This window comes from Salminus brasiliensis, chromosome 3, assembly GCF_030463535.1.
Source record: "Salminus brasiliensis chromosome 3, fSalBra1.hap2, whole genome shotgun sequence".
NCBI classification, from domain to species: domain Eukaryota; kingdom Metazoa; phylum Chordata; class Actinopteri; order Characiformes; family Bryconidae; genus Salminus; species Salminus brasiliensis.
In genome coordinates this window covers 31,176,227-31,193,360 of record NC_132880.1, presented here as the reverse complement: position 1 = coordinate 31,193,360, position 17,134 = coordinate 31,176,227, and the positions used below count along the sequence as shown (strand labels likewise).

At 39.0% G+C, this 17,134-nt stretch overlaps 1 protein-coding gene, 1 long non-coding RNA gene and 1 other non-coding gene across 3 annotated transcripts; 2 read left to right on the top strand and 1 right to left on the bottom strand.

Annotated features, from left to right (window-relative positions):
• Positions 1–291: 291 nt before the first annotated feature.
• LOC140551997 (alpha-tubulin N-acetyltransferase 1-like) lies at positions 292–10,601 on the bottom strand. Its single transcript, XM_072675886.1, has 10 exons — positions 10,023–10,601; positions 9,457–9,517; positions 9,058–9,149; positions 8,562–8,619; positions 8,352–8,465; positions 6,799–6,900; positions 6,312–6,357; positions 4,409–4,483; positions 2,754–2,973; positions 292–744 (listed from the first exon to the last, which is right to left on the bottom strand). The coding sequence occupies exons 1-10, from the start codon at positions 10,112–10,114 to the stop codon at positions 711–713; spliced, it is 894 nt and encodes a 297-aa protein (XP_072531987.1). The 5' UTR covers positions 10,115–10,601; the 3' UTR covers positions 292–710.
• Positions 10,602–14,496: 3,895 nt separating this feature from the next.
• LOC140551363 (uncharacterized) lies at positions 14,497–16,420 on the top strand. The gene is made up of 6 exons (XR_011979249.1): positions 14,497–14,526; positions 14,948–14,987; positions 15,201–15,250; positions 15,819–15,886; positions 16,073–16,119; positions 16,303–16,420. It is a non-coding gene; the product is annotated as an uncharacterized lncRNA (long non-coding RNA).
• On the top strand, positions 15,933–15,998 carry LOC140552635 (small nucleolar RNA SNORD52). The gene has a single exon (XR_011979552.1). It is a non-coding gene; the product is annotated as a small nucleolar RNA SNORD52 (small nucleolar RNA).
• Positions 16,421–17,134: the final 714 nt, after the last annotated feature.

Below are 17,134 nucleotides of genomic sequence, written 5' to 3'. Positions count from 1 at the left end.
TGCTAGGATGTTGTGGCTAAGGGGGTTTCAAGTAGGCCTAAGTTGTACTAACTTGAACTGAAGGAGATTATTAGGTCATATAGGCTATTAAGGCTACTTATTGGTCTTCCTAAATTAGTAAATATGTTTTATGTACTAATGTACATTAAAATGCTGTAGTTACCATGTTTAAGAGGTATTTCCACCCTCAGTTAAGCCTATTTGGAACCTCTCCATCCTCTACCTTGGACTGGGCTTCCATATTATGTACATTAATAGAAAAAGTCATTTATATAAAATAATAAAAAAAGATCACTTTTTTCTTCAACTTTTATTAGTTGTGGATCAAAACGCTAGAGGGGGAAAAGGAAGGAAACAGGAAAGAGGTAACAACTTCTCACAACAGTAAAGAAATGTACCAAGGTCCAACCCTCATTTTCAAAGGGTAATTTAACTTCATTTTACTATCTACTGAAAGGTCAGGCCTTACCAAAGGGATTTCTCCATGATGGAGTAAATGTGGGGGAATTTCAAAAACCTACGCACTTCTACTAACTTCCTTTCATTCATTACCAAATTATGCAAAAACCCAGCAATCCCTACATGGCGCTGTTAGGCCTCATGTCCACAACACGATTACAAAACCAAATAAAAACGAGAGAGACTAGTGAAAGAGTTTAAAAACACAGCCACATTTAAGGCTGTGGAGGTCTAGATTAAAAGGTTCAAGGTCAATGGAAACTGAGCTGAGATCTATTTAGAGAACTGTGGGGATATGAGGCAAGAGCAAAGAAGAGGCGGAAGTAATTGCGCATTTTTGCAGATGGAAAGTGGTTGTAGTGGAGAAGAAAAAGATGTCATTTCATTGAAGTCAGTGCAACAGTGACAAGGAGAGGCAGAAGCGGAAAAAGAAATCATATGAAAATCAAGAGAAAATGCCATACCAGGGACAAACATGAAAGAACAAGAGAGAGAGAAGGAAAGAAAGAAAGAAAGAGAGAAAGGCAGTTTAGAGAAGAGCAAGGAGAAAATGATCTGCTGGAAAGAGTGAAGAGGCACTGCACACAATGATGCTCTAACGAGAGGAAATTCCAGTTCCTGTTGCCAAATCAGTCATGCAGTTTCAATACAGAATTGGTCAAACTGGACATAAAGGTCCTCACTGTCCCTCAGTTCTCAGTGCTACAATAAGCTTTTAATTGTCTGTTTACCAGCCAAGTTCCTTCCTACTCTCATCGCTAGCCTTAAGAAGGGGTGAGGGGAGCAACTTGAGGGTAAAATGCAACATAGCGTGTACATACTGTTAAATAGGTACAAGTACGAAGAGCTTCTTATATTCCCACAGCAACATCTGCAAATTTTAACACCTATTGAACTTCTTTTTCTCTAAAGTGTAAAGGTAACGATTCCACAGTAGTCTAGTGTTTACAATGATGTAGTTTTGTGTCACAGGGTTCACTCCTACATCGACGAGATAACACATGAGGACCACTCACAGAGGAAGCAATGAACACTGATTATCTTGTAAAAAAAAAAAACAAAGTACGCTCTTATATTAGACATGTTGGATGCAAGAGAAATGGGCAGGTGTGAAAACCTGAGCATATCTGAAATGGTTTGGCTTGTGGGTTCTCCTGATCAACAGTGCCCAATGCTCACTGATTCACAAAGGCAATGCAGGCTAGAAGGGTTACTGTGGCACAAGTAATCCGAAATTTGAAATGATGGTTAGGAAAGTGAAATGTGTCACAGCACACAGTGCACAGCTGCAGACTGGTCAGGTTGCCCATGCTGATTCTCTCCACTGTCAAAAGCTCCTCTAATGGGGACACAATCGTCAGAACAGGACCATGGATTAACAGAGGAAGTTGGCTTTAACAAAACCTCTTGTGGACATCCAGGTGCGTTTGCACCGTTTTCTTGTAAGAGGAGCTGGAATAATACGCCTGATCTGTGGCAGATCCACTTAACAGTATATTAGGCAGGTGGCCATAATGTCTTGGCTCATTGATGCGTATCATCAGTGAGAGTAAGCCCTTCTGCACTATATGGACAAAAGTATTGGGACTGAATCATTGTTTTGTTTTTTTTCAAAAATCAAGGATTATACAAAACAATTGTTGGAGTGACTGTATCCACTGTCCAGAGAAGACTTTCTACTAGATTTTAGAGCACTGCTGTGAGGATTTGAGTGCATTCAGCAACACAAGCATTAGTGAGGTCAGGATGTTCAATGATTACCACCCCACTTCATCTCCAACTCCCCAACTCATCCCATGGATGAAGCACTTTTCATTTCTTAGAACACAGTTCTGGAGTGACTTATCCCCCTCTAGCCCATGTCCATGCAGTAGGTTCATGTATATCTGCTCCAGAGAGTCCTATCATCAATTCTATTGGCAATAATTCTCTACAGGAAGTGTGTGTGTGCATGTCCTGTAAATGTTATTGTGCTGATATTAGCCGTTCTACTGTAGTCAAAAATAAACCAGTCAGTGTTTGACACTAATTCACTAATATGATTTAGTCTAAAGCAGATTTTTATATGCATTTAGGCTAAGAAGCTTGTCTGGTTCAAACAACTTTTGTTAAAAAAAAAAAAAAACAGAATTTTGCATCATCTTTTAATAGCTGTTCTTATGAATAGCACCTCAGTCTTTTAACATCTTACCATCTGGGGCAAAATCCAAAATGAATCCTTTTTGACGTCTCTATTTTTAAGAGTAAGTCAGTGAACTGTGTTAAATTTGACTGAGGTGTGGTGAAGCACATACCTGGTTCGTTTTGCCCTGCAGTTGTCGAGCGGCTGTGGGTGTGGGGTGTGACCCTGCCGAACGCATGGGGCCGGCGCTGGACGAGGCGGAGCGCGGCTGGGGGAGGATCCCACACTGAGGGAGCGGGAGAACGGGGAGGATACCGGCAGAGGTGGAGAGGGGGGAGGAATCCCCGAGCGGACAAACGGCCAAGGCAGGACCTTCTGCTCCTCTCGCACAACTTCAGAACAGAGAGAAAGAGATGGAAGAGAGAGAGGAAGTTAGTCTATAGACTGTAAACAAAACCGTACAAACAGCATTAGATACTAATGTGTATTTTATATGCATTGTGTACAATGTATATAATGTGATATATATATATATATATATATATATATATATATATATATATATATACACATATACATATTACACATAATATATATATATATATATATATATATATATATATATATATATATATATATATATACACACACATACACACTGTCCTTACTTCTGTGTTAAATACACTGTGCATAATTTGGATTCACCTCATATCTAGTTCTGCACATCTGCTTTATACTCTGATACATTACACTATAAATAGCCTACCTCTTTGCCAGCAAGATTCTTAGCATTTTAGAAATGCTGCTAAAAATAGACTGGAAAGCTGTCAGCATTTCTTAAATCCTTAGACAAGGCACAGGATGATGTATGTTATTTATGTGTATACAATAGACCTCACAATCTGATTGGTTAAACAGCTTTTTCACACTAAAACTGTATCACTCCTCTGACGTGTTGACAATAATTGACAACAAGGCTGAGCTGAACCAAAGTTCACACAATAACAGGCACCTATCTCTATGAACAGGAAGAGATCAACACACTCGAAACTGAAGGCCAAATTATTCCAAATAAAACGTTTTCAAAATGTTTTTGTCCAAAATGTTCTGAAAACATATGTTAAGTCATGTTTAATTCTGGCTAATGGGTTTCAAATAGGGCTTTCCCCACTAGCACATCGACCCTCATCTGCTCACAGCGTATCTAGCAAGTCGATTGGCTCATTTTGCTGAAGGGCGGGGCAGTACCCGTAAATAACAGCATGTTGAGCATTATGAAAACTCCCGGTAGCCGGTGTCCTAATTAATAACATCATTGGCTGAACTTGATTTTTTTATGGCTCTATCCATACCACAGAAGGTGAGCCTTATCAGCAGTTATCTTGGACTGTGTACAGGTCTCAACAGGTACCTTAACAAACCTCCACATAGTCGGTCCTGGTGTTTTGGAGTTGGTATTGTTGCATTAGCAGGAACTCATTTGTTGTGGAGCTACTTAATGGTGGAGACAATCTGACAGTATTAAAGCATATTCACCATAAAATTCAGGGCTTCATCATAGCTGTGATATGAGTCACTGACCTTCGACTCGCGTCTGTGTCAAAGTGTTCCTCTCGTGTTCTATTTCAGAATTATTCTAATGTTATAAATCTAAATATAAAGCACAATTACTGCTTAATTACTGAGATAAACTACAAGTTTTCTTAGTTTTTTATAAACTATTTTGTGATCATGTTAAGCAGTACCTATTTAAATATACTGAATGAATAACACATGACCCGTTTTCCTGAGTGTGACTGACAAGGCCTTTTTATTTTTTGCACTTACCTTCTCTCTCCATTAACGAATACGGTTTGATCTCTCCCTCTGGCTTTTTTGGGGGAGCCTTTCTGAACGGGGCCACTGCAAAAACAGTAGCCTTGTTATAAACAGTCCAAACAGTATTAGTCACATCCTTAATACTTAATGGTCAGACTTCTGGCTATGCCTTAAACACAGAGTCACACAAATGCACACAATACTCTTCATAAATATTTATGTCTACAAATATTCATGTGCATACTGTGCATGTGTGCACCGGCCGACATTCAGCTGCACTAATGGGAAAAACACACAAGCATTCTGTGTGTTGCCTGTTTTGGGAAGCTGTGGGGTTATGGTTATGGACTGTGTGGATTTCAGTGAGGCATGGGAAGGGCCTGAGGGACAGACTGGGCTTGCATGATCAAAGGTGAACGTGCTGCTTCAGAGGGTGGAGAATAAGTGAACAAGAGACGTACCACACTAAGTGGTCTTTCAGACATGATATAGTCTAGGGCTGTCACGATTACTCCATTCATCTTGATTACCTGATTTGAACCTATTATTGATTCAATTCAAATTTAGCTTTTGGATGAACTGCTGGTGAGTAGTTGTAAGTTTGCATCATACATATTTTAAATTCTCCTACTGCGCGCTCTTACAGTAAGAAACAAAGCTTTGACACACTCGTTTACCTGCATTCTTTGCTGCAGTGTTTTCAAATGATATTCAGATTAAAGGGCCCATATCATGAAAAATCACATTTTGCTCACTCTCTTAAAATTGGACTTAGAACATAAAAATAGCAAAAAAACATATTTACTTTATAGTTCATTCAGTTCAAATATAATCTGCAAATACAGACACATTCAAATATATCTGCATATACATTCTGCAGCCCCATTCATGCTGAGGATGTTTTAGCCTAGGCTGCCTAGATTGCCCATTAGGCATAATACAGGAAAGCAATTCTTCAGATTCAGTGTAGCAGTCATAAAGCCACAGTGCCAAAAACAGTCTACTTAATTCTAAGAATTAAAGATGGTCTTTTAGTATGTGAAACCAGGCACATACTGTGGGCCTCAAAACAAGATGCAAGAAAAATGTAGCATATGGGCCCTTTCTTTAGCTGTATTTTAAAGGCTTCCTAGTTGATCTTTTTTCCAGAATGGTATTTAAGAATCTTTTGTATTCATGGTTCATGGTACTTGATAACGATTATAATCAATTGTGACAGCCCTAATATTCATTTTGCAGAGCAAGGTAGTGTGACAAAAAAACACCAGGATAAAGGAGACTAGGAGCAAGGTGGAAAGACAGTAGAAACTGAAAATTCTTACAAAAAGCCGTACAACCCCTGATCCGTCACAGGGGAGGGAGGCGTGCCTAAGAGTTTGATGAAACAAGAATGGAGCCATAGTGAAGTTAAAACTATCCCCCAACCCTTCCCATTCCAACCAAACTAGCATTACAACCTACAACCTATAATAGAGCTTAGCCTTCTATTATACTAGCACACAATTGGGCCCAAGTGTCATGTAGCACACACTTGTGTACGGACTTGTTCAGGAATGATACTTCTGCTACGCAACACATTAGGAAAATCGCAAGCCCTGTTCTCAATCAGGTATTTAATCTTCCACCTAGCTGAGTCATTTCCACCCCTACTCCCACCACGCAATGCCAGTCATAGCCTGCTATGTAATAAAACAAGAAGGACAAGTTCTCTAACTCCAGCTTTTCTGATGTGACGTAACTGGAAACACAGAGTGCCCCTGGAACGCTAATGGAAAAAAATAATCAGGCACACCCAGTCCTACGCATGACGTGAGACAACAGCGTGGTTCCTCTCACTTTGCTTATTGTTCCATCAACATAGTGAAAAATTAACATTCCAGCCCCAGAAAAGGCTTACAGTGCATGACCTTACCTGATCTATTCCTGAAGAAGCCATCAAAAACCACAAAGTTATTCACCTAAACAGAGGAAAGAGGTAAGAATCAAAGACGTGTGATTTCCGACTCTCTCAGTTATGAATTTCTTGCCCTTCTGGACAACTGAATCACTAAGTGTGGATATAAATAGCTCTCCTTACATTTATTAAACCAACTGAAACAGCTTTGTGATCTGGAAATCAACTGAGCTTCCGAGCTTCTGGTGAAATCTATGGATTTGCGGTCAGTTTCATATTTTATGTCACCAGCTTCTTCACAAAGTAATCAGCACAATCAGAAATCAGCATTTTTTATATATCAGACATGCGTAGTAGAACAGTGAACTGGGTTGTAGGTGTGAATGTGTATGGGAAAGATAAAACTTGCCTGACAATAGAAACATATTTTAAACCTGAAAAACCATAATGGCATGCAAGATAGGACTGCAAGATAGGACTGCAAGATGGCACAGGTAAATCATACCTGAGGCACACTGTGTTTAAGTTCAAAATGTTTTTCTAGAAAGGCCAGGAATTTGGGGGAGGGTCGGTCATACGCCATCTGCTCAGGCTCCACCTTCTTATGCTGGGAAAAGGAGAAAAAAAAAACAAAAGCAAATAAAAAACCAAAAGACAAGTGAAAGGTGTAAAGTAAAGCAGGACAATGTATAAAATGTATAAAATACAAATACTACATACTGCAACTATATTTGTAACAATAACTGTAACAAACTATATATAGTCATAGTGAAGAACCACTTAACCATACAAACAGTTCTTTGAGTTGCCATATAACATTATTATATATATTATATATAAACTGATCAGCCATAATATTAGCACCACAGAAGATCATGAAGTGAAAAACACTGATTATCTTCATCTACAGTGGAATCTGTCAGGGATGGGATATATTAGGCAGCAAGTGAACAGTTCATTTCTAAAGGTGATGTTTTAAGAACAGGGGAAAATGGGCAAGCATAAGGATCTGAGTCACTTATAGGGCCAAATTGTTAATGGCTAGACGACTGAGTGAGATCATCTCAACATCAGGCAGGTCTTTTGGTGTGTTCCCAGGTTGCAGAGGTCAGTATCTACCAAAAAAGTGCTCAAAGAAAGGATGGTAACATTTTATTTAGTTGGTCTATTTTAGATGGCTTGTAGATTTTCACGTGACATGTAAATGATTTTACGATCTACTGAATGTAAACCTTAATCTTACTCTCTTAGGGTAAGGTTTTAGGGTTTATTCAAGGTCAAGGTTTGGGTTAGGGCTAGGTGTAGTGTTATATTTAACAGACAGTCATTTACATTCAACTTAAGAGTTCAGATGTATCTAACAGATATTCAGTTGAATGTTAGTTAAGCATCTTTGAGGCATCTGCAATGGACCATCCAAGTAAGGTGGTAGTGAAAGGACAACCAGTCAACTACTGACTGGCTCATTGATTCAATCCATGGAGTCCCCACCTAACAACTTATAGCATTTAAAGGATCTGCTGCTGAGGTCTTGGTGCCAGATACAACAGGATGCCTTCAGAGGTCTTGTGAACCCCATGCCTTGAATAGTCAGATCTGTTGTGGCAGCAGAAGAGGGACCTGATCGGGGGGAAGGTGTATAAGGAACATGCTGAGAGAAATTATTTTTTAATATATTTTTTAATAATTATTGGCTAAATGTTCTTGTTGATGTCATATCTAAACTTTGCATCTCAAGAATCTCACAATGAATGGACCAGCAGGAACATTCCTGTTGGCTTTGTTCTCACTGAGGAGCAAATCAGATTCATTTTTCTGAAAGTGATCAAATGTCATTTGTATGTCCAGACTGTGGTAGCAGTGCCTGGTTGCAATAGTAACAACACACATGAGGACGCTTACTAGGGAAGGGCAGGCAAATCGTAGCTTAAGCATAAGTGTGCAGTTACTTAACGGCTATAACCAGTAAATATCATGGTCCCACTTTTTTTCAACTACTATTTGGGCTTAAGGCCTCCAGCATGAACACATTCTAAGCTATCAGTATAAGGAACTGACCTCCAGCATGAAGCGGAACAGCTCCAGCCCGTATCCATGTCTCTGCAGGTTCTCAGTCACATAAAAGTCCAGCACACACAGAGGCTCGGTCTCCACATGCGCCCCCCGCTGGTCCTTATGGGTAATGCAGCATTGTAAAGGAAGATATATGTCCCACCCATTCAGCAAAAATACAGAGAGACACTGTAAACACAGAGGGAAAACACTTACAAGTAGAAACAGCTTCTTGTATCCGACCTTCAGATATCCCACTGCCACGCCCCTGCCTCTGTTGAAGAGAAAAGGGAGGGGAAGAGGCGGTTACTGACAGCTGAAGTGAAGTTAATCACTGCAAAGAGAGATGTAGAAACCCAGGCGTGCATATACTTCAATACAGATAAACAACCTTTCAGTTTAGATGTTTACAGGTATGAAAAGTCACTTAAGTAACCACTCAAACTCATATGTTTATTAGTGGTGTAATGACATATTTCACTTTTTGGTTTTCAATGATCTATTATTGTAAACTTACATACATAAAACTAATAATATGTATAATTGAATATATAAAATTAACAAAATAAGCGACAGGGAAAAAAGATCTGGTCATTTTAGTGTGGTTGCACATGCTACATTAGCCCCACACACTTTACTCTGAACATACAAAAACAATATGAAATCATCAAGCATTTCCAAAATGATGCCCCCGAAACATCTTGAATCCTACCCGTTACGCTCCCCATCCTTCAGCAGGTAGAGGTAATGTCTATTAGACTGGAGCTTTGCTGCACTTGTTATCGGTGCAGGCAACTGCTGGGCCTGAAATGAAAATATTATTTTAAAGCTAGTATTTTTTTACTATCAAAAAACACATTCCAATAAAAAAAATCAATCTAACACATATGCCAGCAGTAAATCACCACTGGAAGCTTTCCTTAGGCTTCATCTGGGTTTGGGAAACGTGCCATGGGTTTGGGAAACGTGCTTCTTTTCCAGACATGGATTAAGACTGGGTTTGGCCTAAATTGCAGTGATAATGGTGATTCACCACTGGAAATTCTAAGTCCACGCTTAAGATTAATCCAGGTCTGGCTAATTGGCTCTTTGTGTAGTAAAATTCAATCACCTTGGCTGAGGCCTTCCCTAACTCATCAATGACGATGGCAGTATGGTTCTGGGCATCAGGTCTAAAATAAAAAGACATAACAGTAAGCAATACATTTTGTAATACAATTAAAACTTAATTTAAAAAACACTTTTTTTTATGAAAGCAGGTCAAATAGCCCGGCCCATCTGACCTTTAGCAAATATGGCCAGATTGTTCATTAAGATTCATACCCCCCCCCAAGACATCATGCAGACATCATGCAGTCAACATGAGCTGTAGCCTAATACTAAAGCAAGTAGCCAAAAAGGGAAATGCCTATTTTTTTTAAATCATGCAAATGCAGCACAGTACAGGCATTTCACTTTGGGTGCATCAAGGAAAAATCCTCCTAAGAAAAAGGCCTCTAGTCTGTACTCCACCTGCCTAAGCCTAAGCCTCAGCCTCATGGCAGCAGTGTCCTGCATTGTTAGGCTGAAGTGAAGTGAGTGGAAAAACACCTACAGCCAGCGATGTAGATAAATCATCCACATGAAAAGCAAGCTGCATGCTGAGGAAAATCAAAATAACGTTATCTAGCTAGCTACCTTCCATGGGGTCTTCGGCCAGCGCACAAATTATGGTCCAACACAGAGATGGTCTCCGGGAACAGGGCGTTTAGGTCGAAGGGAAACTCCATCGCTGTGTGAGAGCTCGCTAAAGGCTGATGGGAAGAAAGCGCAAATCTGCAGCAGCTCGAAAAACCTCCGCCAACATCACCACCCGATTCTCACTGCATCCTGCACGCAAGCCCCCGAAAACAGCCGCTGGACCTGCAAGATGATCTAATGCTGAGATAGAGGTCAAATCACATCATACACAGGCTTTCTGTAGAGTCGTTGTCTCAGTAGTGCTGCTGCTCTTCTTCATTGTGATTGTGGTGGTGGTGGTGGTGGTGGTGGTGGTGCTGCTGCTGCTGCTGCTGTCACTCCCTTCAAACAGCGCGATTCGGGATTAGCGCTACAACACAAGTAGCTTATAGGATTTCCTCAGGCAGCAGCAGCTCGCTCGTGTCCACGTTACCGCAGCTAAAGCACCGAACACGGTTCTTGCAGCTTCACTGTTTGAGCTTAAAAAACAAAAAAAACAGAAAACGCCCAAAGAGCTTTAATCATAAAATGAATATACACCGCGCTTCCGTTTCCTCTTAGCAACGACGCGCCGTGTTTACATAGCAACAGAAACACTTTTAGCATAGCGCTAAAATTCACGGTTCATTTCCAGACTTAAGTGAAATAAATAATAAAACACATTATAGCGATAAAATAAAAAATAATCATTTTTAAACATAAAAAAAAATCTAAAACTATTATAAAACTATTCTAAAGAGTCCTCTTATGTGATCTTTATTGAAAATGATTTGTTTTTGCATTAATATAATTTCGAATTTGTGCAGGATTCTTTAATAAGTTTAGAAAATAGGTTAGAAATCTCTCAAGAATAAAAATGAAAGTACAGTTTTGCAGATTAAGGCAGTTCTATAGGAAAAATTCCCCCCACAAAATAATGTTTAGCTTTCTTTAGCATACTAAATAATTTTATTTACAAAAATATCTTAAAGAATTGTATCCATAAATATAGATATATCCTTTATATCTATATCCAACTATCAAATGTAACTAATTTTATTTTTAATGTAGCACTATAATTCTACAGCATGAGACATTTAGCAGATCACATTGTGCATGACAACAGCCTATAAAACCAGCAATACAGCTTTCTGTCCATGATTAGGTTTCATAGTTAATTCATGAAATCTGTAACAGTGAATGAGATTAATACACAAACAGGATTAAGCACTGAGAGCATGGAAAGAAAAAATATGCACTAAAATCATATTAGAAAAGGAGATCAGTGTAACGATACACATTTTTTCATATTCAATTTCAAAGTCGTGATATGATTTCCAAACTTTTATGTTGTACTCATGCATCTTTTTAATGTTAATGAATGATGTATATTGACTAATGAATATTGATTAATATTGCACAATGAATGTGTTTTTATTCCGTAGCTTAAATTACTGAATATACTACACAGAACAGTTTGCCTCAGAGAATGCATTAGTAATATGCCCATATTTAAATTAATAATATTAAGTGAATTAAGTGAAACTGTGTTATAAACAAAATAAAACATAATAACATAATAAACAACAAAAAAAATGCTCTCAGGTGCCTAGTTTTGATAAGATAAGATAATCCTTTATTAGTCCCACAGTGGGGGAATTCTCAGAGACTGTGTTTAGTGTTTAAGACTGTTATACACTATATGTGTTCTCTGGAATGATGGATGGTGCGCCATCCAATACTTTTGGGATGAGTTGAGGGGTCTTAATACTTTTGTCTGTATATGGTGCGATATAGTGTTTTGATTTTTTTTTTTTAATCAATGATAGCCTAGCATTTCCAGTTAAAATAGCTAGTTGGCTGCATCCTGAGTTAGTAATAACACATATTTATTTATTATCTTTCCTCTATTATATTATCTTTTCTCTCTACACTCTAAAAATGAGAATTTCAACACATTTGGAGGAGCAGGAGAAACAAAACATGCGTGTTGATTTAGACACAGTAAGTGGGTCATCTATTTTTGCATCTGTCAAATGTGTCATTTGGCCAAGGGTACCAAAACGTCTGCATACAATTCTGTGTTGTTTCTGTGCAGTGTGTGTGATGAAAGATTAGAAATAAGATAAAAATTTGAAAGAAGAAAAAATACCCTGCTTTAATTTCGACATATCCTCGACCAGTCCTCGCCATCTAAATTGGATTATGCTCCACTGCAATTCCAATAAGAATTAAACTTGCTCAGGAATACATTTATATTATCTCCCCATTTTCCTCATATGTTCCTGTTCTGTGGGCCTTAATATTTAAACTGCAAACAGTTCCATCCTGCAGCTCCTCATTACCAGTATTAGCCCTTTGTTCTTCGTTGTGTTGGGGGCTGTTGAATGTTGGTATTGTTAGAAATGAGTGTAAAAACAAGGTTGTTAGGAATGTTCTTTGTAGCATTTCCTGCTGCAAAGTTTATGTAATGTGACATTTCCTCCTTTTCTATTGACTACACAATTCATCTTTCCAGCCAGGACCAGATTAAGAGTGGGAATTACAGTTGCAGAGCCTCATTACAAGCATAATTCTGGCACTATCACATTGTTTATCTATTGATAATTTCTTAAGAATCGGAGCTTGCAACAGTTTTGCTCTTTTGATTCTTCATGAATGATCTAAACTAAGCTAAGGCCTTGTCAACTGGTCAAATTACATGTTTTGTTGATGTTCTGATTGTAAATTAGTAGGGATGCAACGATCTGATTCTAGGATCGGATATCAGTCCTGATACTAAGGACGATCCATTAACAGAACCTGATTCTCACACCGCCAGTATTCTAGGCTTCATAACCTTTGACCTGTCATAAACTATCAGCAAGTAATCTAGCTTGTCTTCCATATAAGGAGAACCAAGAAGGGAGGAGCTGCCAACTCCTCTTTAGTCTCACAGACTTTCAGAATTTCAGAATAAAAGTCCTAAGGTCCACCACAGTTATTACTTTTAGTGACCAATGAACAGAAATTGGGTTCATTCATATCTGTGTTCATTTATTGTAGTTTGTTTTAAGTTAGTAAAGTAATAACTACGTCAATCCTGATGCCCTAAGTCTCTCAAAGATGTTCAGGTATATGGTTTATTAATTCAACAATGGTATCAAAGCAGTATAGGGTAAAGCCCGATACGCAAAGTTCATGCATCTGTATCTATATCGGAAAACAGAAAAAAGAAAAAGATGGATCGGTGCATCCCTATTAATAATTCACATCCACTACAGAGAAAACACAACTGTTATTTATAAACAATACAAGGTTATGGCACATTAAAGGTAAAGGTAAAGGTGCACGTATTTGTCACTGTACAGTGAAATGTGTCCTCCGCATTTAACCCATCTGGTAGTACACACACACACACATGTGTTAGGGGCAGTGAGTACACACACACACCCAGAGCGGTAGGCAGCCAACTCCAGCGCCCGGGGAGCAGAGAGGGTAAAGGGCCTTTGCTCAAGGGCCCAACAGTGGCAGCTTGCCGAGCCCGGGAATCGAACCCACAACCTTGTTATCAATATCCCGATTCCACCTTGTTATCAATATAACAAGGTGGAAACTCTCCTTACCTAACATCATGCACATTTGAAAAATTTCAAGCATTGTCTACATTATGTGGTATCCCAAATAAATAAATAGAATAATATACATTTAAAACATTACAATTGTTTTATATAATTTTCTTCTTTTTTGCACTCCTGCCCATTCCTGTTTTCTCTCTTTGAATGTGTTATTTTTGTGCACTCTTAAAAGTGGTTCCCTGGAGGGTCAGATTCCTGCACAGATTTGTGCTTCTCCTGTATAAGCAGCCCTGATTCAGCTCACCCATTAACTAGCAGCTCTACTCAGTGTGATAGAGCTAAACTCTGCCTCCTCGGTTCCCCGCCCCTGGTTTAAATGATTCTTTGCTTGGTTAAATTGTTCATCATTATGAAAAAACATTTTCTATAGTACATGAAACCCTTTTTGCTAAACATGTACCTTTAAGGCCTTCTTTTTCCATTTGATAATTACTTTCCCCACTTATAAAGAAACATAAGAAAACATGTCACTCATCTTATTCTTATTTCTTTCTTGTTTTTATTTTACACTATTTATAAATGACTACATTTACGCTTGGCGTGTTACCTAAAGATATTTAGTTATCTACAATGAAACTGTAGTACAGTTCAATTCGTTCACAAAAGGCAACAGAAAGATTTTTATTGAAATGTGGTGTTTATTATTTTATACCATAAAATATTAAGGTAGAAAAAAATATTTAGAGACATAAACTAAACGTTCCCATAACTAGAAGTAGCGATTTAAGTCTTAAATATTTAATTTTCTCGGGAAAATAACACAGGATTTTATTTCATTCAGGCAGTTCCCCGGATACCACAACAGGCCCCAAATAAAAGCTCCCGGGCCGCCCTGTTCGTTCTCTGAGCTCAGCGCTGGGGTGGAGGTGAGTGGATGGATGAACGTGGGGCTCCAGCTTTAGTCTGGGGTTTTATTTATTTGTGTGGTTTGGCGTTGAGTCGGTGTACAACCTGTTTTTTTTTTGTGAGCAAGAAAGTAGCTGTTTAACTTTTTTTTTTATTTATTTAAGTTTGTAATTTTAGCGCTTATAAACGCGGCCTTCGCCTCGTGGGCGAGACTGAAGCTAGCTGCATGTTCACTCCACCTTAAACGGTGCAGCAGATTCCGGCGCCGTCGCAGGATTCAGAGTGAAGCTGCTGCGCCGTTTAAGGTGGAACGGAGGATTGAAGGGCGATTTGGAAGCGAGCTTCAGTTTTGCGCCTCGTGGCTTCATAAAGGCTCTCCTTCCACCTTGTTAATGTTTGTTGGTGGTTCCTTAACTTTGTTTCTGACTCTTGCTCTTGTAGGTCGGCAGTATGGGGCTGGCCTGCAGATGTTCTGAGAATGGTAAGTTGTGTAACTTTATAATTTATCTAGTTAAATACTTAGTCTGCTAGTTGACCTCGTGCTGAACGTGTGGTGATGATTCCTAAGACTAGAGTCTCTGATTTCTACGTGAAGCCTTACAGTGCGCTGAACACGTTCTGCTGCTGCATTGCTGGACTTTCAAAACGTAAACCTCCTAAAACGGGGATTATAAAGGCTGTTTTGCTTTTGCAGGATTGATTGAACTCACTGAAGACGGCACGTAGTTGCTAGTTTTACCTATGGTAAGTAGATGGGGAGGGGTGAGGATTGGCCTCTTATGACTCACTGTCCTTTCTGGTGGATCTAATGTTTATAGTTTGTAATTTTTTTTTTTAATTTTTTTTTAAAGGGATGTAGCACTAATTAGGTGTAAAGATTTGGCCTGTTGCTGCTGTCCCATTAAAAACCATGTCTGCTGTGGAATGAACCCTGTGGCTGGTCTGTACACTATGTCAATAAGCTCTTACATTGGCTTTCATTCATAGCTGAGGCTGGTTTGCCTTCTGTAGAGTCACCATTGGAGCTGCATGCTGTTCATTGGTCGGCGATATGCATTGAACTAAGTTTTATGGCAAGCTGTGCCTTTCAGTCCTGGTCAAATGCTGGCCATAGGATAAGCCATGAGAAGTAATCCCCCCCAAAGCAGACACCTGTTATTTTGGTGATCTAGTCTTGCTTGGGTGTATAGCAGCTGTTTAGATTCAAGGTCCTTTGAAATGATTATAAAATGTGCTTAATTTATGTGTTTAGTGACAGCAAGAACTCTGAGGCAAACTAAAATGTGCTTAATGTGTTTATACTGTATTCCAGGAAGGAAGTTGCTTGTGTATTTGAAGCCATTGGGATGTGCGCTCTCAGAAGCTGAAGTCCTGGCTCAGGTGAGCTTTGTTTTTTGTATTATAAACGGTGTTCACTTCCAGCATGTGTAATGATGATTCAGCAGACTAGAGTCTCTGTAAAAACCATGATGTTATTTTAATGCGCTGAACACACAGCTCTGCTATGAGTGTTTTTTGGGTTTACTGTTAAGGGTTAAAGTGTGGATTTTTTTTATTTTTCCCCAGGTGGTCAGTATGCTGGTGTTGGTACTTTTACCTGAAGAGCTCACCTGGTAAGTTCTGATCTATCTAGCTGCTCTTTGCTACTCGGCATGTTGATGATGAGCTGCTTTTTCGGTTCGACTGAAATAAAATGAAGTCTGCTCGCAGCGCACTGAAACACTGAAATGTGAAGCAATTGTGCCCCCCTCCTCCTTTCAGATGTTTAACTTCTGTATTCATTTTGTTTTTTGTAGGGTGGAGTTGAAGAGCTGGTGGAAAGGAACACTGTGGATGTAGTTCTGCACCTCAGATGTTTCTAAATTGTGCTGTCTGCTGAATTAAAAAAAGAAATAAAATAAAATGTGATTATGACTGGCTGCTGCTTTTATTGGTTGAAGGAAAACTAGAAAATGCAGGTTTCCAATGCATTGGAAGGGGGTGGGGGGGAGTACACTTGGTTTCTGGACCTGGAAGCCCCTGGCAAATAAGTGGGGGAAATTGTTTGGATTCTCGAGTTGAGCTGCAGGGACACTTTAGCTGCTGCTCATTACTTGGTGTTTGGGGGGGAGGGTGTGTATAAGGGTTTAGTGTTATTTTAGGGTGAAAGTCTATCAAAAAAGTTGTGACTCAAGGAACTGCTTAACATGTACCTCATGCATTAGCAGTCTTTTTTTCAGTGGTTTAACAGCCACAGAATTTAAAGTTTAAATGCAGGTTATTAAAGTGGGTGAGAATGTGAGGCACATGTTTATCACTAAGCAAGCTTTGACTTTTCTACAGAGTAGTTTATCAAAGCATTGTCTCCAAAAGCAGCAAGTAATGTGCCTCCATATTTAGAGGGATTTGGAACTTGTGTTCACGCAAATGTTTTCTTGGGCAGTTTAAGTGGCAGTTATTTATACTGTCAATGTAATAAATGAAATCAGCTTTCAGGTTTATTTGGACTAAAGTATTTTTGTTAGACAGTTGACCTAGCTTTTTTTTGTCTAAATTGTAATGTTAGTGGTTGACTAAATTCAATTTGTTTTGGCGCATGCTTCAGGACCTGGAGAAAACTAGTGACTAACACATTGATGCAAAAAGAAA